Source organism: Silurus aristotelis (genome assembly GCF_946808225.1).
Source record: "Silurus aristotelis genome assembly, chromosome: 18".
Classification (NCBI taxonomy): Eukaryota; Metazoa; Chordata; class Actinopteri; order Siluriformes; family Siluridae; genus Silurus; species Silurus aristotelis.
Window position 1 is genome coordinate 18,507,052 of NC_139591.1, and position 22,887 is coordinate 18,529,938.

Sequence of the window (22,887 nt, forward strand, 5' to 3'; positions counted from 1 at the left end):
TAAACATCTTTCATGTTAAGCGTTTTAGTATGTCCCCGTACCGTGCGTAGGGAAACATTAAAAAGCCTCAAAATGGAGTGATTCGAGGAAAACTTGTCAAGATTTAGGACATCTGTTTCCGTAACCTTTAAATAATTTGGGAAAGGCTTAATTATTTTGGAAAACATTGCAATTTTACAGCATCTTTTGCGGACAGTTTCACTGTTAAAAATGTCCATCAACGAAGTACAATAATCTATGATGTAAATCTATAATAAGTGTCATTAATGATTCAAGGTTGGGAGTGGAAAACCCGATAACCACCCATCCCTCACCTGTTTACTTCACTTTTTATAATAGAATACTGATATTACAATAATGCTGCAAATACACAATCACATTAGTTAGTTCAGATTTTCACTTTGTTCATGTGTGTCACGTTTGCTTAATATTTATTTTAATAAAATTATTAAATTAGTAAAGGAAGTGATTAAAGTCTAGAATGAGAATATGGTCATGCAATATATTTTGTGATCTTAGGGCATTGTATTTACATGAATTTATTTTTATATGTCCTGCTTTAGGGAAAAGAAGTTAAATATCAGGGAATTTTTATAATAAAATCCAACAGACTGTGAGGTTTATTTTCTTTAAAATTTACAAAGTGCTTAAGTGAGTGGCTCAACGCTTAAAACTCCACTTTTATGTCGCAATCAATTCCATATTTCACAAATTGAAAAAACAGGTATAAAATGCAAAACTAACAAAACGACTTTTGAGTTGTAAAGTATATTGTTTTGTAACACTAGATGTCGCTGTAGACCGTGAGTTGGAGAATTTTGCACAATATTAATCCTCCTTATTCTGAACAGCAGAACAAAGTGTCACATACTTCTGACATCAGCAAGGCCTTGCGTTTTTGTCTCGTTCCTCTATAGTCTGTTTTTGATTAAAACGACTCTTTCCACATATTTTGGATAACCCTGTACAAGTAAGCAATGGATGTAGCGGACGGTGCTCACGCTGCCTGGATGAAGGCTCTGCTACTGGTGTGTTTATGGGATTTGGGTTACGGTCAGCTTTCCTACTCGGTTTCAGAGGAGGCCAAGAAGGGAAACGTCGTTGGACATTTAGCGAAAGATCTTAATCTCAGTGTGCAGGAACTGGATTCGCGCATGTTTCAGATGGTGGTTGGATCTAATTCAAAGTATTTCGAGGTAAATCGGAAAAGCGGGACTTTATTAGTTAATGACAGAATAGACCGAGAGGAGCTGTGTGAAAGCAAACAGAAATGTGTTTTATATGTTGAAGCGATGATCCACAATCCTCACAAGCTCTACCGCATAGAAATTAATGTATTAGACATTAATGATAACTCTCCAGTGTTTCCTAAACAAACAGTTATACTGAATATTATTGAAAATATGGTTCCCGGAGATCGATTTCCGTTAATATCGGCAAGGGACATGGATATCGGCAGCAATTCAGTAAAAGCATATAAAATAAATTCTAATGATCATTTTTCACTAGAGATGCAGAGTGATTCAATTGAGCTTGTGCTTCAGAAACCTTTAGACAGAGAGAGGGAATCGGTGATCAAGCTCGTGCTGACTGCTGTAGATGGCGGGACTCCTCCCAGATCTGGATCAATGCAGATAATTATCAATGTAATGGATATAAATGACAACAGTCCTGTTTTTACGAAGTCTCTTTATAAAGTCAAGGTCTACGAGAATGCATCTATAGGAACAAAAATTCTAACAGTTTCCGCAGCAGATGCAGACGACGGAAATAACGGTGAAGTGTCTTACTCTATCGTTAGTGATGCCATGAACTCGGCGTTCGATTTATTTACTATAGGTCCTATTTCTGGAGATATCACTGTCAAGGGAAATATTGATTATGAAGAATATCCCGCGATAGAACTCAAAATTCAGGCTCAGGACAATGCACAATCTCCAAGAATGTCTAGATGTAAAGTGTTGATTGAAGTAGTGGATGTTAATGACAACGCACCAGAGATCTCAGTTACTCTGCTCATGAACTCCGCCAGCGAAGACATCAAACCTGGGACAGATGTTGCATTAATCACTGTATCAGATAAAGACAGTGGTATAAATGGTAAAGTAGATTGTAAAATTATAGCACCGAGTCCTTTTAAATTAAAGCTATCATATAAAAACTCGTACGCTCTTGTTGTGAATGAAGCTCTGGACAGAGAGCAGGTCTCACAATATGATGTCACAATTGTAGCTAATGATGAGGGAACTCCTTCCTTCTCGAGCAGTACCGTTATAACCATTTACGTTTCTGATGTGAATGATAATGCGCCATTATTTTCTGCACATGTGATAAGTATTAATGTAAAAGAGAATAGTCCAGTTGGTGGCCTGTTGGCATCGGTAACAGCACGAGACTTAGACATCGGTGAAAATGCCCTTGTTTCGTATTCATTATTTGATGTTGAGAGCAGCAGAGTGTCCAATCTGATGAACATTAACTCACACACTGGTGAACTGTACAGCCTGAAGACTTTTGATTATGAGGAAATGAATAGACTTCAGTTTAAAGTTCAAGCCACTGACTCTGGTGTCCCTCAACTAAATAGTAACGTGACTGTAAATGTTTTTATCCTGGATGAGAATGATAACAATCCATTTTTTCTCCCTCCTTTCTCTGACCCTGGATCAGTAAACATTGAGAACATTCCCTACTCTGCTGATGTGGGCTATTTTGTGGCTAAGGTCCGGGCATTAGATGCTGATTCAGGATATAATGCACTATTATCTTATCACATAACAGAACCAAAAGGAACGAATCTCTTCAGAATCGGAACCAGCACAGGAGAAATAAGGACTAAAAGAAGAATGAGTGACAATGACTTAAAAACTCACCCGCTTATCATCACTGTCTCGGATCATGGAGAACCTTCACTGTCCACATCTATAAGTATTGAAGTTGTGATTGTGGAAAATATGAACAGTCTGCAGCCTTCCCTACGACATGTGCCAGTAAAGGAGGAGAATTCTTCTAATCTGAATCTGTATCTGCTCATCGCTATTGTCTCAGTGTCAGTGATATTTTTACTGAGCCTCATCGCTTTAATAGCTGCAACATGCTACAGGACAGACGGTGCTTTTAGCAGCTCCAGCGCTCCAGTGGTCACTACACACCCTGACGGGAGCTGGTCTTACTCTAAATCCACTCAGAAGTATGATGTGTGTTTTAGCTCAGACACACTGAAGAGTGACGTAGTGGTTTTCCCCACGCCGTTTCCGCCTGCAGACGCAGAGCTGATCAGCATTAATGGAGGAGACACTTTTTCTCTGACTCAAACTCTTCCCAGCACCGGAGTGGTAAGACTGTACTTACTTTAGTCCTTTTATAATGTTTAAGCGTTTTCGAAATTTCTTGTTAACATCTCCCCCTGTCTTTATAAAGGGTTAAAGCAAACAAACTTTTCTAATAGGCAGACACGAGAATTTCATTATCTTTCAGTGAGTATTGTTCGAGTTCCCTTAACATAGATGAAGCTTCTTATGTGTTCTTGCACAGTAATGATGTCAATGTTCCAAAGCTCTAAAATCAGTTACTTGATTAAATGTGGCAGTTTTTACATGTTCAAATTGAGCAAATATGTTTTATCCACAAACGTTTTTGGAACGATATTGTTGCGGTCAATTTTTTTTTTCTAAAGTTTTCCTGGGCTTTCATTATATTTGAATTTAATTCAGGACCACGAATATGGACAGCGACATGTTTGTCAGGTTTTTAACAGTACTACTGTGGGCACATACTATGATAAAAGTATAGAATCAGAATATGGTCATGCAATATATTTTGTGATGTAAGGGTATTTTATATACATGAATTTATTTTCATATGTCCTGCTTTAGGAAAGAGCAGTTAAATACCAGGGCATTTAAAAAAAAGTCAACAGACTGTGAGGTTTCATTTATTTAATATTTACAAAACAGGTATGAGATGCAAAACTAACAAAACAACTTTTGTGTTGTAAAGTATGTTGTATTTCCACACTAGATGTCGCTGTAGACCGTGAGTTGGAGAATTTAGCACAATATTAATCTTCCTTATTCAGAGCAGCAGAACAAATTGTCACATACTTCTGACATCAGAAGGCATTGCGTTTGTGTCTCGTTTCTCTATAGAGTGTATTGATTAAAACCACTCTTTCCACATATTTTGGACTAACCTTTACAAGTAAGAAATGGATGTAGCGGACGGTGCTCGCGCTGCCTGGATGAAGGCTCTGATGCTGCTTTGTTTATGGGATTTGGGTTGCGCTCAGATTTCCTACTCGGTTTCAGAGGAGGCCAAGAAGGGAAACGTCGTTGGAAATTTAGCGAAAGATCTTAATCTCAGTGTGCAGGAACTGGATTCGCGCATGTTTCAGCTGGTGGCTGGATCTAATTCAAAGTATTTCGAGGTAAATCGGAAAAGCGGGACTTTATTAGTTAATGACAGAATAGACCGAGAGGAGCTGTGTGAAAGCAAACAGAAATGTGTTTTGAATGTTGAAGCGATGATCCACAATCCTCACAATCTTTACCGCATAGAAATTAATGTATTAGACATTAATGATAACTCTCCTGTGTTTCCTGATCAAACAGTTATACTGAATATTATTGAAAATATGCTTCCTGGAGATCGATTTCCGTTAATATCGGCAAGGGACATGGATATCGGCAGCAATTCAGTAAAAACATATAAAATACATTCTAATGATCATTTTTCACTAGAGATGCAGAGCGATTCAATTGAGCTCGTGCTTCAGAAACCTTTAGACAGAGAGAGGGAATCGGTGATCAAGCTCGTGCTGACTGCTGTAGATGGCGGGACTCCTCCCAGATCTGGAACAATGCAGATAATTATCAATGTACTTGATACAAATGACAACAGTCCTGTTTTTACGAAGTCTCTTTACAAAGTCAAGGTCCACGAGAATGCATCTATAGGAACTAAAATCCTTACAGTTTCCGCTGCAGATGCAGACGACGGAAATAACGGTGAAGTGTCTTACTCTATCCTTAGTGATGCCCTGAACTCGGCGTTCGATTTATTTACTATAAGTCCTATTTCTGGAGAAATCAATGTCAAGGGAAATATTGATTATGAAGAATATCCCGCGATAGAACTCAGAATTCAGGCTCAGGACAATGCACAATCTCCAAGAATGACTAGATGTAAAGTGTTGATTGAAGTAGTAGATGTTAATGACAACGCACCAGAGATCTCAGTTACTCTGCTCATGAACTTCGCCAGCGAAGACATCAAACCTGGCACAAATGTTGCATTAATCGCTGTATCAGATAAAGACAGTGGTATTAATGGTAATGTAGATTGTAAAATTATAGCACCGAGTCCTTTTAAATTACAGCGATCATATAAAAACTCGTACGCTCTTGTTGTGAATGAAGCTCTGGACAGAGAGCAGGTCTCACAATATCATGTCACAATTGTAGCTAATGATGAGGGAACTCCTTCCCTCTCGAGCAGTACCGTTATAACCATTTACGTTTCTGATGTGAATGATAACGCGCCATTATTTCCTACATCTATAATAAATATTAGTGTGAAAGAGAATAGTCCAGTTGGTGGCCTGTTGGCATCAGTAACAGCAAAAGACTTAGACATCGGTGAAAATGCCCTTGTTTCGTATTCATTATTTGATGTTGAGAGCAGCAGAGTGTCCAATCTGATGAACATTAACTCACACACTGGTGAACTGTACAGCCTGAAGACTTTTGATTACGAAGAAATGAATAGACTTCAGTTTAAAGTTCAGGCCACTGACTCTGGTGTCCCTCCACTAAGTAGTAACGTGACTGTAAATATTTTTATCCTGGATAAGAATGACAACAATCCAGTTTTTCTCCCTCCTTACTCTGACCCTGGATCAGTAAACAGTGAGAACATTCCCTACTCTGCTGAAGCGGGATATTTTGTGGCTAAAGTCAGAGCTTTAGATGCTGATTCAGGATATAATGCACTATTATCTTATCACATAACAGAACCAAAAGGAACAAATCTCTTCAGAATCGGAACCAGCACAGGAGAAATAAGGACTAAAAGACGAATGAGTGACAATGATTTAAAAACTCACCCGCTTATCATCACTGTCTCAGATCATGGAGACCCTTCACTGTCCACAACTGTGAGCATTGAAGTTGTGGTTGTGGAAAATATGGACAGCCTGCAGCCTTCACTGAGACAAGTGCCAGTAAAGGAGGATAATTTTTCTAATCTAAATCTGTATCTGCTCATCGCTATTGTCTCAGTGTCAGTGATATTTTTACTGAGCCTCATCGCTTTAATAGCAGCAAAATGCTATAGAACTGACGGCGCTTTCAACAGCTCCAGTGCTCCAGTGGTCACTACACACCCTGACGGGAGCTGGTCTTACTCTAAATCCACTCAGCAGTATGATGTGTGTTTTAGCTCAGACACACTGAAGAGTGATGTAGTGGTTTTCCCCTCGCCGTTTCCACCTGCAGACGCAGAGCTGATCAGTATTAATGGAGGAGACACTTTTACTCGGACTCAAACTCTTCCGAGCACTGGGGTGGTAAGATTGCACTTACCTTTGTCTATTTCTACTTTTAAAACTCCTTATTATTATTATTATTATTATTATTATTATTATTATTATTATTATTATTATTATTATTATTATTATTATTTCTTGTTTAAATTATTTCGTATCTGTCTTTTATTCGGATTTGGTTTTGAAGACAAATATATATATATATCCTTTTCCATTTGCACATCCGTTTCCCGCAAATCTCATCATCTTTTATTTATTATTGTTCGGATTTCTTTAACCAGCATAAGCTGGTTTTTCGGTTCTGCATACTAATGATGTTGATGTTGCACAGCTCTAAATTCAGGTCACCGATTCACTATTTCAGTCTTTTACATGTTCCAGTTCAGCAAATATGTTTATTCAAAGAGCTTATTTGAGCCATAGTGTTAAAGACTAAAAAGTATTTCTGTTTTTTTTTTTTTTTTAAATAAAATATGATCGAGCTTTTCACGGTGCTTTTTCCAATTTTTGAGTTGAATTCAGAACCACTGAGATTGAGAGCGAGCGTTCTGTCAGGTTATCAAATGGTACTATTGTGCGTAGAGAAATATTTGCAAATGTTTCAAAAAGGGCTGAATGGAGCAAAAAACAGAAATACCTAACTTATTTGTATGCTTATTTATGTTTTAAAAACGTTCTGCTACGAAACCACGTTTTAGAGGATTTTAAAAACATCTAACATTTTAGCAGCTCATGATTCCTGATTTTACAGTGAAGCGATCTGGCATCACCAACAAAAATGGGTAAAAATGGGGCCTTGATTTAAATTAGTTGATTCTAGTTTGACAAAATTGTAAGTCAATTTGATGCGATTGCATATACTTAATTTCAGTAACAGATTTTTGAAGTGGGTATACATTGTAAATAACGTCACTTTGTTGAGCCTTTATGAACATAATTTCATCGCTGCGCAAAACATAGAATCTGACATTGTACAATATGTTTTGTGGAGTATTTGCGCAGCTAAATGCCCATTACCTATATTTGATCATTTTTGCTGTCGAGCCAATATAGTAGTTTTACACAATTAAAGCTTGAGAGTGGAAAGAAATTCTATAGGATGATTCAAAACAGAAAACCACCCCTTTCACACCAGTTTATTGCATTATTAGTAATAGTGTACACTTATAAAAATAATGTTGCAACTGCACAACTTTAACATTGTTAATTTGTGTTCCATTTGTTTCACGTGCGTATTCATTCAATTATTAATTAACAAATGTCACAAAACGCATCAGAAAATGGTCAAAAAATAAGTGCATAATTGCTTAACTAAATGTTTATGAACGTCAGATTTAGCTCCCATTAAAATCAATATTTGTAGAATTACTTTGAAAAAAAGTTGTGATAAAACTTTCAAAAAAGAAAATTGTGGGTTGTAAAGTATGGTTGTATTTCCACTCAAGATGTCGCTGTAGACCGTGAGTTGGAGAAATGTGCACGTTTTTATTCCTACTTCTAACGCAGAGATGCAGAACAGAGCCTTACATACTTCTGACATCAGCAGGCTTCGTGTTGTTGTCTATTTCTTGTAGACAGTGGATTTAATAAAAGCATTCTTTGTACTTCCTTTGGAATATTTGATAAAAAATAAGCCATGGATGTAGAGGACAGTGCTCGCGCTGCCTGGATGAAGGCTCTGCTGCTGCTTTGTTTGTGGGATTTGGGTTACGCTCAGATTTCCTACTCTGTTTCTGAGGAGGCTAAGAAGGGAGCCGTTGTTGGAAATCTGGCGAAAGATCTTAATCTCAGTGTGCAGGAACTGGAATCGCGCATGTTTCAGGTGGTGACTGGATCTGACGCAAAGTATTTTGAGGTAAATCGAAAAAGCGGGATTTTATTAGTTAATGACAGAATAGACCGAGAGGAGCTGTGTGAAAGCAAACAGAAATGCGTATTGAATGTTGAAGCGATGATTCACAATCCTCTTAAACTCTACCGGTTTCGAATTAATATTCTAGACATTAACGATAATTCGCCAGTATTTCCAGATCAAACACTTCTTTTGGATATTACTGAAAATATGGTTCAGGGAGATCGGTTTCCGGTAATAACAGCAAGTGATACGGACGTCGGTAGCAACTCAGTAAAAACATACAAAATAAATTCTAATGAACATTTTTCACTGGAGATGCAGAGTGATTTAGTTGAGCTCGTGCTTCAGAAACCATTGGATAGAGAGCGAGAATCGATGATCAAGCTCGTGCTGACTGCTGTAGACGGCGGGTCTCCGCCCAGATCTGGATCAATGCAGATAAATATTAATGTACTGGATATAAATGACAACAGTCCTGTTTTTACGAAGTCTTTATACAAAGTCAAGGTCCACGAAAATGCATCTATAGGAACTAAAATCCTTACAGTTTCCGCTGCAGATGCAGACGACGGAAATAACGGTGAAGTGTCTTACTCTATCCTTAGTGATGCCCGAAGCTCGGCGGTCGATTTATTCACAATCAAATCTACTTCAGGAGACATCACTGTCAAAGGAAATATTGATTATGAGCAATATCCCGCGATAGAACTCAACATTCAGGCTCAGGACAATGCACAATATCCAAGAAAGTCTAGATGTAAAGTGTTGATTGAAGTAGTGGATGTTAATGACAACACACCAGAGATCTCAGTTACTCTGCTCATGAACTCCATCAGAGAGGACATCAAACCTGGCACAGATGTTGCATTAATCGCTGTATCAGATAAAGACAGTGGTATTAATGGTAATGTAAATTGTAAAATTATAGCACCGAGTCCTTTTAAATTACAGCTATCATATAAAATCTCGTACGTTCTTGTTGTGAATGAAGCTCTGGACAGAGAGCAGGTCTCAAAATATGATGTCACAATTGTAGCTAATGATGAGGGAACTCCTTCTCTCTCGAGCAGTGTTGGTATAACACTTCACATCTCTGATGTGAATGATAACGCGCCTTTATTTCCTGCAAATATTATACATATTAATGTGAAAGAGAATAGTCCAGTTGGTGGCCTGTTGGCATCAGTAACAGCACGAGACTTAGACATTGGTGAAAATGCCCTTGTTTCATATTCATTTATTGATTCAGAGAGCAGCAGAGTGTCAAATCTGATAAACATTAACTCACACACTGGTGAACTGTACAGCCTGAAGACTTTTGATTATGAAGAAATTAATCGACTTCAATTTAAAGTTCAGGCCACTGACTCTGGTGTCCCTCCACTAAGTAGTAACGTGACTGTAAATATTTTTATCCTGGATAAGAATGACAACAATCCAGTTTTTCTCCCTCCTTACTCTGACCCTGGATCAGTAAACAGTGAGAGCATTCCCTACTCTGCTGAAGCGGGATATTTTGTGGCTAAAGTCAGAGCTGTAGACTCCGACTCAGGATATAATGCACTATTATCATATCACATAATCGAACCTAAAGGAACGAATCTCTTCCGAATCGGAACCAGCACAGGAGAAATAAGGACTAAAAGAAGAATGAGTGACAATGATTTAAAAACTCACCCGCTTATCATTACTGTCTCAGATCATGGAGAACCTTCACTGTCCACAACTGTGAGCATTGAAGTTGTGGTTGTGGAAAATATGGACAGCCTGCAGCCTTCACTAAGACAAGTGCCAGTAAAGGAGGATACTTTTTCTCATCTAAATCTGTATCTGCTCATCGCTATTGTCTCAGTGTCAGTGATATTTTTACTGAGCCTCATCGCTTTAATAGCAGCTAAATGCTATGGGACAGACGGCGCTTTCAGCAGCTCCAGTGCTCCAGTGGTCACTACACACCCTGACGGGAGCTGGTCTTATTCTAAATCCACTCAGCAGTATGATGTGTGTTTTAACTCAGACACACTGAAGAGTGATGTAGTGGTTTTCCCCTCGCCGTTTCCGCCTGCAGACGCAGAGCTGATCAGCATTAATGGAGGAGACACTTTTACTCAAACTCTTCCCAGCAGTATGGTGGTAAGATTATACTTAATTTATTTTTTTTAAATGTTTTGTTTGTTGTCTTGATTGTAATGGCAATCTTTTGCATTTAAATGATGCAATAATTTTGAAATTAATGTCGAAATGTACTTTACCCACATTCTATTTCACATTGAAACATAATTTTACCAGTTGTCTAAATGTTGACGGGTCCTTCTGGCTGGATTCTTGAGTTTGTTATGTACAAAATATTTTGGTTTCTTTGAATAAGTTCCGGGTTTCTTCGTAGTTGTTGTTATGGTGATCATTTTGAGAGCGATGTTTGTTGACACATTTTATTTCTGTTTATTTGAGAACAAACTCTATTGTATTTTTTTGCTCGCGTATTCTTCAGTCGTGAAGAAATTCAGCACTCTAACGGTGGACAGCAAGTTCTTTAACTGGTATAAAAAAAAAAAATTATTGAAATATTGTGATAGAAGATGTAAGTATATATGGAAGAACAATGGAAAGGGAAAATAGAAGGTGGAATATTTTAATACTCATTAAAACTGCATTTTTCTAACGATTTTTAATGTCATAAAATGGCTCTAATGGAGACAGTTCTAAAAAAATCCTAAATGGTTATTTCTAAAGTTTAATGTCTGTTTAGTCTCTTTGAACATTTTAACAGTGATTTACACATAGCATAAAGAACTCTATTAAACATAAAAAAAATACTGTATATCCACACAAGATGTCGCTGTAGACCGTGAGTTTGAGAATTTTCAACATTACTAATACTCCTCCTAACATAGAGCAGAAGAACAGAGCATCACATACTTCTGACATCACTAGGCGTCGTTTATATTTAATTTTTTTCTAGAAGACATTGGATTTAATGAAAGCACTCGTTCCACTTCTTTTGAGATATTGAGTAAAAGTAACGATGTTTGTAGAGGACGGTGCTCACGCTGCCTGGATGAAGGCTCTGCTGCTGCTTTGTTTATGGGATTTGTGTTACGGTCAGCTTTCCTACACGGTTTCAGAGGAGGCCAAGAAGGGAATCGTTGTTGGAAATCTAGCGAAGGATCTTAATCTCAGTGTACAGGAACTGGAATCGCGTATGTTTCAAATTGTGCCTGGATCTAAACACAAGTATTTCGAGGTAAATCGGAAAACTGGGACTTTAATAGTTAATGACAAAATAGACCGAGAGGAGCTGTGTGAAAGCAAACAGAAATGCGTATTAATTGTTGAAGCGATGATCCAAAATCCCCACAATCTCTTCCGCATTGAAATAAGTGTACTAGACATTAATGATAACTCTCCGGTTTTTCCAGATCAAGACCTTATTTTAAATATTAGTGAAAATGTACTTCCGGGGGATCGATTTCCGTTAACCACAGCAAGCGACATTGATATCGGTAGCAATGTTGTTAAAACGTACAAATTAAACACAAATGAATATTTTTCTTTCGATTTGCAGAGTGATTCGATTGAGCTCGTGCTTCAGAAATCGTTAGACCGAGAAAGAGAATCGTTTATCAAGCTCGTGCTGACTGCTGTAGACGGGGGGACTCCTCCCAGATCCGGAACAATGCAAATAATTATCAATGTGCTTGATATAAATGACAACAACCCCGTGATCACGAAACCTCTTTATAAAGTCAAAATTAACGAAAATGCATCTTTAGGAACCAAAATAATCACCGTTTCCGCTGCAGATGCAGACGAGGGTGCGAACGGTGAAGTGTACTACATGATTGTTGGTGATGCTCGAAACTCGGCGTCAGATTTATTCTCAATAAATCCTGTTTCTGGTGATATCACCGTTAAAGGAAATATTGATTATGAGCAAACTCCCGCTGTTGAACTTCGAATACAGGCTCAGGACAAAGGACAACCTCCAAGAATGTCCAGATGTAAAGTATTGATTGAGGTATTGGATGTTAATGACAACGCACCAGAGATTTCATTTACTCTGGTGATGAGCTCATTCAGCGAGGACATCAAAACCGGCACAGGTGTTGCATTAATCACTGTATCAGATAAAGACAGTGGAAATAATGGTAAAGTAGAGTGTAAACTTTCAAAACCTAGTATTTTTAAATTAAAATCATCATATAAGAACTATTATACTCTTGTTGTGAATGAGGCTCTGGACAGAGAGCAGGTCTCACAATATGATGTCACAGTTGTTGCTACTGATGAGGGAACTCCTTCTCTTTCGAGCAGTACCGTTATAACAATTCATGTATCTGATGTAAATGACAATGCGCCTTTATTTACTGCACCTGTGATAAATATTAGTGTGAAGGAGAATAGTGCAGTTGGTGGCCTTTTGGCATCAGTAACAGCACGAGACTCAGACATTGGAGAAAATGCCCTTGTTTCATATTCATTCATTGATGCACAGAGCAGCAGAGTGTCAAATCTGATGAACATTAACTCACACACTGGTGAACTGTACAGCCTGCAGTCTTTCGACTACGAAAAAACGAAACAACTTCATTTTAAAGTTCAGGCCACTGACTCTGGTGTCCCTCCACTAAGTAGCAACGTGACTGTAAATGTTTTTATCCTGGATGAGAATGACAACAATCCAGTTTTTCTCCCTCCTTACTCTGACCCTGGATCAGTAAACAGTGAGAACATTCCCTACTCTGCTGAAGCGGGATATTTTGTTGCTAAAGTCAGAGCTGTAGATGCTGATTCAGGATATAATGCACTATTATCATATCACATAAAAGAACCAAAAGGAACGAATCTCTTCCGAATCGGAACCAGCACAGGAGAAATACGGACTAAAAGAAGAATGAGTGACAATGATTTAAAAACTCACCCGCTTATCATCACTGTCTCGGATCATGGTGAACCTTCACTGTCCACAACTATGAGTACTGAAGTTGTGGTTGTGGACAATATGGACATTCTGCAGCCTTCCCTAAGACAAGTGCCAGTAAAGGAGGAGAATTTTTCTGATCTGAATTTCTATCTGCTCATTGCTATTGTCTCAGTGTCAGTGATATTTTTACTGAGCCTCATCGCTTTAATAGCAGCTAAATGCTATGGGACAGACGGCGCTTTCAACAGCTCCAGTGTTCCAGTGGTCACTACACACCCTGACGGGAGCTGGTCTTACTCTAAATCCACTCAGCAGTATGATGTGTGTTTTAGCTCAGACACATTGAAGAGTGATGTAGTGGTTTTCCCCACGCCGTTTCCACCTGCAGATGCAGAGCTGATCAACATTAATGGAGGAGACACTTTTACTCGTACTCAAACTCTTCCCAGCACTGGGATGGTAAGATTGTATTTACTTTTAGTCCCTTTTTAGTTATTATGCACTTTTTATTTCTTGTTAACATCCTTTCTTTTCTGTCTTTATTTTGCTTTTCTGTCTTTATTTTGCTTGTGGGTTTAAAAGAAACTAGCATTTCCAATTACACGTCCAATTCCCGTGAATTTCATAATTCTTTCATTATTGTTTTCCTATTTTCTTTAACACAGATGAAGCTGGTTATAGGCTTTTGAACAAAATGTTGTCGATGTTGCACAGCTCGGGTGTCGGTTCACTGATTTATAATAGCAGTTCTTACATGTTCCATTTGAGTATTCACGCTTTATTCACAAAGTGTTTTTGGAGCGAAAATGTTAGTCAATTATTAATTTCGGATTTTGTTCTTTCAAAAAAGGTGCTTTCTTCAGTATATACATTTAATTCAGAACCACAATGATGGACAGCAACAGGTCAGGTTTTTATACCGTACTACTGTAAGAATGGAAATATATTGTAAAAGCTTCAAAATACAGCGAATCAAGCAAAATCCAACAAGTCATAACGCATAAAATACGATTTTCAGTTGTTCTAGTAATTTTCCACGATTCAAGGCTGTAAGTGGAAAAACAAATATTTAAGGAGTATTTAACTCAGATAACCACCCCCACCTAACTGGTTTAATACACTATTAATTATAGTATATTGCTTTTGATATAATGCTGCATTTACACATCGAACTTTAGTACCTTTAAACTACATATTTTCTTTTCATTTAGTTTTATATTTATATTTTATATTGACTTTGAGCTTTCAAATTTTGAAAAAAGTACAACGTTCTGAGCATCGTTCAAAAAGTTTTAAAACTCCACATTTAACTTACGATAAATTCAATATGTTAAGACTTAAAAAAAAACAAAAACAAAAAAAAAACCCAGATATGTAATGACATTTTCAAAATTCTAGTTTCATTTTGTAATGTCAGATCGGATGCCCTCACAAGATGTCGCTGTAGACCGTGATTTGGAGAAATTTGTAATTTATTTATCTTCCTGCTGAAGCAGACGAGGAGAACTGAGCGTCACTTACCTCTTATATCAGCAAGCATCGTGTTATTGTCTGTTTTTTGTAGACAGAGGATTCATTAATAGCACTCTTTCCACACCTTTGTTGGATTATCTAGTAAAAGTGTGCGATGGATGTAGAGGACAGTGCTCGCGTTACCTGGATGAAGGCGCTGCTGCTGCTTTGTTTATGGGATTTAGGTTCCGGTCAGATTTCCTACTCGGTTTCAGAGGAGGCCAAGAAGGGAACCGTTGTTGGAAATCTAGCAAAGGATCTTAATCTCAGTGTGCAGGAACTGGAATCCCGCATGTTTCAACTTGTGACTGGATCTAACGCCAAGTATTTCGAGGTAAATCAGAAAAGTGGGACTTTAATAGTTAATGACAGAATAGACCGAGAGCAGCTGTGTGAAAGCAAACAGATATGTGTTTTAAATATTGAAGCGGTTATCCATAATCCTCGAAAGCTCCATCGTATCGAAATAAATATACTAGACATTAATGATAACTCTCCGGTTTTTCCAGATCAGACACTTGTTTTAAAAATAGCTGAAAATGTACTTCCGGGAGATCGATTTCTGCTGCCCACATCGAGTGACCTGGATGTCGATATTAATTCAGTAAAAACCTATAGAATTGACGTAAATGAATATTTTGTACTGGAAAAACAAAGTGATTCAGTTGAGCTTGTGCTTCAGAAAACTATGGACAGAGAAAGAGAATCAGTGATCAAGCTCGTGCTGACTGCTTTAGATGGCGGGACTCCTCCCAGGTCCGGAACAATGCAGATAATTATCAATGTGCTCGATATAAATGACAACAACCCTGTTTTTACGAAGCCTCTTTACAAAGTCAAGGTGCCTGAGAATGCATTTGTGGGAACTAAAATAATCACAATTTCTGCCGCAGATCCCGATGAGGGTCAGAATAGTGACGTGTCTTATTCTTTTGATAGTGTTGTCCGAAACACAGCGTTAGATTTTTTCTCCATAAATCCTATTTCTGGTGAAATCACTGTCAAAGGAAATATTGATTATGAACAAAACTCTGCAGTAGAACTGAGGATTCAGGCTCAGGACAAAGGACAACCTCCAAGAATGTCTAGATGTAAAGTGTTGATTGAAGTAGTGGATGTTAATGACAACACACCAGAGATCTCAGTTACTCTGCTCATGAGCTCCGTCAGCGAGGACATCAAACCTGGCACAGATGTTGCATTAATCACTGTATCAGATAAAGACAGTGGAATAAATGGTAAAGTAGTGTGTAAAATTATAGCAAAAAGTCCTTTTAAATTACAGCTATCATATAAGAACTATTATACTCTTGTTGTAAATGAAGCTCTGGACAGAGAGCAGGTCTCACAATATGATGTAGCAGTTGTAGCTACTGATGAGGGAACTCCTTCTCTTTCGAGCAGTACCATTATAACCCTTCATGTCTCTGATGTAAATGACAATGCACCTTTTTTTACTGCACCTGTGATAAATATTAGCGTGAAAGAGAATAGTCCAGTTGGTGGCCTGTTGGCATCAGTAACAGCACGAGACTCAGATATTGGAGAAAATGCCCTTGTTTCATATTCATTAACTGATGAAGAGAGCAGTAAAGTGTCAAATTTGATGAACATTAACTCACACACTGGTGACCTGTACAGCCTGCAGTCTTTCAATTATGAAGAAATGAAACGACTTCAGTTTAAAGTTCAGGCCACTGACTCTGGTGTCCCTCCACTAAGTAGTAACGTGACTGTAAATGTTTTTATCCTGGATGAGAATGACAACAATCCAGTTTTTCTCGCTCCTTACTCTGACCCTGGATCAGTAAACAGTGAGAACATTCCCTACTCTGCTGAAGCGGGATATTTTGTTGCTAAAGTCAGAGCTGTAGACTCAGACTCAGGATATAATGCACTCTTATCTTATCACATAACCGAACCAAAGGGAACGAATCTCTTCCGAATCGGAAGCAGTACAGGAGAAATAAGGACAAAAAGAAGAATGAGTGACAATGATTTAAAAACTCATCCGCTTATCATCACTGTCTCAGATCATGGAGAACCTTCACTGTCCACAACTATGAGCACTGAAGTTGTGGTTGTGGAAAATATGGACATTCTGCAACCTTCACTAAGGCAAGTGCCAGTAAAGGAGGAGAATTTTTCGAATCTGAATCTGTATCTGCTCATCGCTATTGTCTCAGTGTCAGTGATATTTTTACTGAGCCTCATCGCTTTAATAGCAGCAAAATGCTATGGGACAGACGGTGCTTTCAGCAGCTCCAGTGTTCCAGTGGTCACTACACACCCTGACGGGAGCTGGTCTTACTCTAAATCCACTCAGCAGTATGATGTGTGTTTTAACTCAGACACACTGAAGAGTGATGTAGTGGTTTTCCCCTCGCCGTTTCCGCCTGCAGACGCAGAGCTGATCAGCGTTAATGGAGAAGACATTTTTTCTCAGACCCAAACTCTACCCAGCACTGGGGTGGTAAGATTCTATTTACTTTTAGTCTCTTTCTAATATCAAAGCACTTGTTTTTTTTTCTTCTTTCTTTATAAAGCTTGTCGGTTTGAAGTAAATAAATTTTTTCAACTGCATGTCCAATTCACTTGAAATTGATCTTGTTTAGTTATTTTTCTTTGCCTTAACATAGACAAAGCAGGTTATTTACTTATACACAGTGAATCAAGCAAAAGCCAGCAAGACATTATGCATAATTTATCAGTGACCTTTTAATTATTCGGATAATGCCATCGTTACTTCTGAAAACATTGTCCTGATATGAACCAAAACATTTATGTGACCTAAAAAATAAATAAACTAGCATCATCTTATGGTTCCTGACTATTGAATGCTGCAGTCTGGTATCACCAGCAGAAATTGGGTGGGATGAGGGCTTAATTTTAATTGCTTCGTTCTGGTTAGAGACAACTGGAAGCCAATTACATGCCATTGTACAAAGTTAATTTGCATAACATATGTATGGCGTCGTAATATATTGTAAATATCGTCTGGTTGTTGAACTTTTATGAGCATAATTTAATCAAAGCTGATGCACAAAACATGGAATCAGATATTGTACAGTATGTTTTGCATGGTGTTTGGTGACAGAAGCCTCCAGTTGCACAAAATTGCACAGAAAAGTACATATGTAAATAAGTAAGAGGTGGTATTAGCATTGCACATATTTGTATTTTATTGCACAATGGGAAGAGCATTTAAGTGTTTATGAGATTGATTGCCTGGGGATGGGATGAAACATTTGTTGTGTATGACTCTCTTAGCAATTGGTATCGTCGGCCAGATGGCAAAAGTTCAAAAAGCATATGACTTGGACGTGAGGCATCCAGAGTGATTTTCTAAATTACTTTTTAAATTCTGAAAATATATACAGTTTGTGTAAAGTGGGCCGGGGAGAAGCAATAATGATTTCAGCTGTTTGAACAATCCTCTATAGTCTTCTGATGTCTGATTGTGTAGCTGAGCCCAACCAGTTAGTGATGTGCACAGAACAGACTTGATAATGGCTGAGTAGAACTGTGTGAACAGCTCCCGTGGCAGGTTGAACTTCCTCAGCTGTCGAAAGAAGTACATCTTCTGTCGGGCCTTATTAACCATGGAGTCAATGTGATTGTCTCACTTTGGGCCCTGAGAGTGGTGGTGCTCAGGAACCTGACTGACTTCACTGCAACCACAATGCTGTTGATAATGGTGAAGGGGGGGTGTTTCTCCTAAAATCTACAATCTCCATTGTTTTGAGCGTGTTAAACTCCAGGTTGTTATGACTGCACCCGCAGTAAGCTGCTCAACCTTTCTTCTATATGCATACTCATCACTGTCTTTGATGAAGCCAATGACTGTAGTGTCATCTGCAAACTTCAGCATCTTGACAGAGGGATCCGTAGAGGTGCTGTCATTGGTTAAGTCAAGTTGAGTCAAGTCAAGAAGCTTTTGTTATCATTTCAACCATATATAGGTGATGCAGTACACAGTGAAATGAAACAACATTCCTTCAGAACCCTGGTGCTACAGTTACAATATTAAGCTACAGTTGGTGTACAGAAAGAAGAACAGTGACAAGAGAGAAAAATTTCTGGTGGGCACCAGTGCTGCTGTTTGACTTGTGTGATTCGTAGGATAAAACCCAACAGACTCTGGGTTTTAATTTTCTAAAAAACGTACAAAGTGTGTAAGTGCATGACTAAAGGTTTAAAAAACGCAAATTTTAACTCACGTTAAATTCAATATGTTACGACTTATTCATACACAAAACAGTCACGTATAGGCAATATCAATAACTTCTTTTGAGATTTAACCTCAAACTATATTTCAACACAAGATGTCGCTGTAGACCGTGAGTTGAAGAAAATTGCACATTATTAATCCTCCTCCTGAAGCAAAGCAGGAGAACAGAGCTTCAAATATTTCTGACATCAACAAGCCTTGCGTGTTTTCTTATTACTCGAGACAATAGATCAAATGAAATGAATCTTGCCATTTCTTAATAGACATTTTTTAAAAAAAAGGAATATTGAGTAAAAGTAACGATGGTTGTAGCGAATGGTGCTCTAGTTGCCTGGATGAAGGCTCTGCTGCTGCTTTGTTTGTGGGATTTGTGTTACGCTCAGCTTTCATACTCGGTTTCAGAGGAGGCCAAGAAAGGAACCGTTGTTGGAAATCTGGCGAAAGATCTAAATCTCAGTGTACAGGAACTGGAATCGCGCATGTTTCAGCTTGTGGCTGGATCTAACGAGAAGTATTTTCAGGTAAATCGGAAAAGCGGAATTCTATTAGTTAATGACAGAATAGACCGAGAGGAGCTGTGTGAAAGCAGACAGAAATGCGCATTGAATGTTGAAGCGATTATATACAGTCCTCACAAGCTCTACCGCATTGAAATCAATGTACTAGACATTAATGATAATTCTCCTGTATTTCTAGAACAAGAACTTATTTTGGACATTAGTGAAAATGTACTTCCGGGGGACCGATTTCCGTTAAGCACAGCCAATGACATTGATATCGGTAGTAATTTTATAAAAACGTATAAATTAAACACAAATGAATATTTTTCACTCGATATACAGAGTGATTCAGTTGAGCTCGTGCTTCAGAAATCTTTGGACCGAGAGAAAGAATCGGTCATCAATCTCGTGCTGACTGCAGTTGATGGCGGGACTCCTCCCAGAACCGGAACAATGCAGATAATTATTAACGTACTGGATATAAATGACAACAACCCCGTGTTCACGACACCTCTTTACAAAGTCAAGGTCTATGAGAATGTTTCTGTGGGAACTAAAATAATCACCGTTTCCGCTGCAGATGCAGACGAGGGTGCGAACGGTGAAGTGTACTACATGATTGTTGGTGATTCTCGAAACTCGGCGTCAGATTTATTCTCAATAAATCCTGTTTCTGGTGATATCACCGTTAAAGGAAATATTGATTATGAACAAAGTCCTGCTATTGAACTTAAAATACAGGCTCAGGACAAAGGACAATCTCCAAGAAAGTCCAGATGTAAAGTGTTGATTGAAGTAGTGGATGTTAATGACAACGCACCAGAGATCTCATTTACTTTGCTGATGAGCTCCGTCAGTGAGGACATCAAACCTGGCACAGATGTTGCATTAATCACTGTATCAGATAAAGACAGTGGAATTAATGGTAAAGTAGATTGTAAAATTATCCCACAGAGTCCCTTTAAGTTACAACTGTCATATAAAAACTTGTATGCTCTTGTTGTGAATGAAGCTCTGGATAGAGAGCGTGTCTCACAATATGATGTAACAATTGCAGCTAATGATGAGGGAGCTCCTTCTCTCTCGAGCAGTATCGTTATATCTCTTTATGTTTTTGATGTGAATGATAACCCACCTGTATTTCCTGCAGATGTGATAAATATTAATGTGAAAGAGAATAGTCCAGTTGGTGGCCTGTTGGCATCAGTAACAGCACGAGACTTTGACGTCGGTGAAAATGCCCTTGTTTCATATTCATTAATTGATGAAGAGAGCAGTAGAGTGTCGAATCTTAACATTAACTCACACACTGGTGAACTGTACAGCCTGAAGACTTTTGACTACGAAGAAACAAAACGACTTCAGTATAAAGTTCAGGCCACTGACTCTGGTGTCCCTCCACTGAGTAGTAATGTGACTTTAAATGTTTTTATCCTGGATGAAAATGACAACAATCCAGTTTTTCTTCCTCCTTTCTCTGACCCTGGATCAGTAAACAGTGAGAACATTCCCTACTCTGCTGAAGCGGGATATTTTGTGGCTAAAGTCAGAGCTGTAGATGCTGATTCAGGATATAATGCTTTATTAACTTATCACATAACCGAACCAAAGGGAACAAATCTCTTCAGAATTGGAACCAGCACAGGAGAAATAAGGACAAAACGGCGAATGAGTGACAATGACTTAAAAACTCACCCACTTATCATTACTGTCTCGGATCATGGAGAACCTTCACTGTCAACAACTATGAGTATTGAAGTTGTGGTTGTGGAAAATATGGACAGCCTGCAGCCTTCCCTAAGGCAAGTGCCAGTAAAGGAGGAAAATTTTTCTAAGTTGAATCTGTATCTGCTCATCGCTATTGTCTCAGTGGCAGTGATATTTTTACTGAGCCTCATCGCTTTAATGGCATCAAAATGTTACAGGACAGATAGCAATTTCAGCAGCTCCAGTGTTCCAGTGGTCACTACACACCCTGACGGGAGCTGGTCTTACTCTAAATCCACTCAGCAGTATGATGTGTGTTTTAGCTCAGACACACTGAAGAGTGATGTAGTGGTTTTCCCCTCGCCGTTTCCACCTGCAGATGCAGAGCTGATCAGCATTAATGGAGGAGACACTTTTACTCGGACTCAAACTCTTCCGAGCACTGGGGTGGTAAGGCTATACTTACTTTAGTCTCTTTTTAAATTGAAGCTTTTTTATTCATTTGTTGTTAAAAAAAATTCTCTTCTTACTTTATTATTCTTTGGGTTTGAATCAAACAAACATTTCAGAAATGCACATTTAATCCATATCCATGTGAATCTATAATCTTTCGATATTATTGTTTGAGTTTCCTTAACATAGATGAAGCTGTTTATGTGGTCTTGCACGAATTATTGTTGATGTTTCACATCTCTGGAGCAGTGGTGGACAAAGTACTCAAACCATGCACTTAAGTTAACATAGAGATACATTGGGTAAAATATTATTTCAGTAATAATAAAAGTGTTCCCTTTAAAATTTCACTTGATTAAAAGTACAAAAGTATTTTCCTTCAAATAAACCTTGACTTATCCAAAGTACTGAGATTTATTATGGCTATAATGTCCTGTTGTGAGTTTTGTCACAAGATTCTTAATCAACACAGTTCATGTCAATAGAATTACTTGTAGCATAGACTAAAACATTCTTTATATCTACTATTTTTTTTTAAACTTGAAAATAAGGCCACAGGTTGTGTTCAAATTTAGAGTCTGGAGTTTCTTCCATCATTTATTGTTCTTAAAATGTTATGTTTGCTATTGGATTGTCTCCTGACTGTACGTTCGTGCTAAGTAGATACCACCAAGCAGCAATCAAAACAAGTTCTAAACAGCTTGCTCTCTACCCTGATTGGAGCATCTTTGACCAGTTAAGTTTTTATCAGGGCCAGTTCTAGGCATTGGTGGTCCTAGGCATAATTCACATTGGAGGCCCCCAGGTCTCCTTCCCTCCACTTTTCGGAATAAATAAAAAGCATTTGAAACAAATAATATCTATTATCCTTTTATTTATACCAAATTAAATCACCAGCAGGAGTGAAAGACACAAACAAGTAAGCAGAAAGTATAGTTAAGTTCTTTACTTCACTTGTATTTGTATACTTCTCTTATTCGGTACATACCGAATCTAACATAAGTAATTAGAAAACTTAAAAGATTAAGTATGAAGTAAGCTATTATGTTAATATAAACATCACTAGAATTTATAAAATTTTCAGACAGTTGATGTAGTTTTTGAAATAATAAACGATCTGTGATTGCTATTTGTTATTTAAAAACTTTTACTTTTACTTTA

General features: G+C 38.0%; 1 protein-coding gene, 1 long non-coding RNA gene and 1 pseudogene across 12 annotated transcripts in view; 2 read left to right on the forward strand and 1 right to left on the reverse strand.

Moving 5' to 3' along the window:
• Positions 1-22,887, reverse strand: part of LOC310741112 — a 318,731-nt gene that overhangs the window by 172,304 nt on the left and 123,540 nt on the right. The window lies entirely within an intron of this gene.
• The window catches only part of LOC310741043 (protocadherin alpha-C2-like), a 76,993-nt gene that overhangs the window by 11,859 nt on the left and 42,247 nt on the right, over positions 1-22,887 (forward strand). For 2 of the 10 annotated variants that reach the window (XM_083568391.1, XM_083568392.1), the window contains exon 2: positions 2,782-2,961. The exons of 4 other annotated variants lie outside the window; for them this stretch is intronic. In XM_083568391.1, coding sequence (XP_083424517.1) covers positions 2,782-2,832 — 51 coding nt within the window. In that variant the 3' untranslated portion in view covers positions 2,833-2,961. Of the gene's footprint in view, positions 1-832; positions 3,336-7,821; positions 10,533-11,286; positions 13,783-16,643; positions 17,309-22,887 lie in introns of those variants that run through there. 4 more of the 10 variants (XM_083568384.1, XM_083568385.1, XM_083568387.1 and 1 more) reach the window with 4 other exon arrangements.
• LOC310741523 (protocadherin alpha-2 pseudogene) lies at positions 3,354-8,081 on the forward strand (annotated as a pseudogene). Its single transcript has 2 exons — positions 3,354-6,585; positions 8,051-8,081. The product of its transcript is annotated as a protocadherin alpha-2 pseudogene (transcript).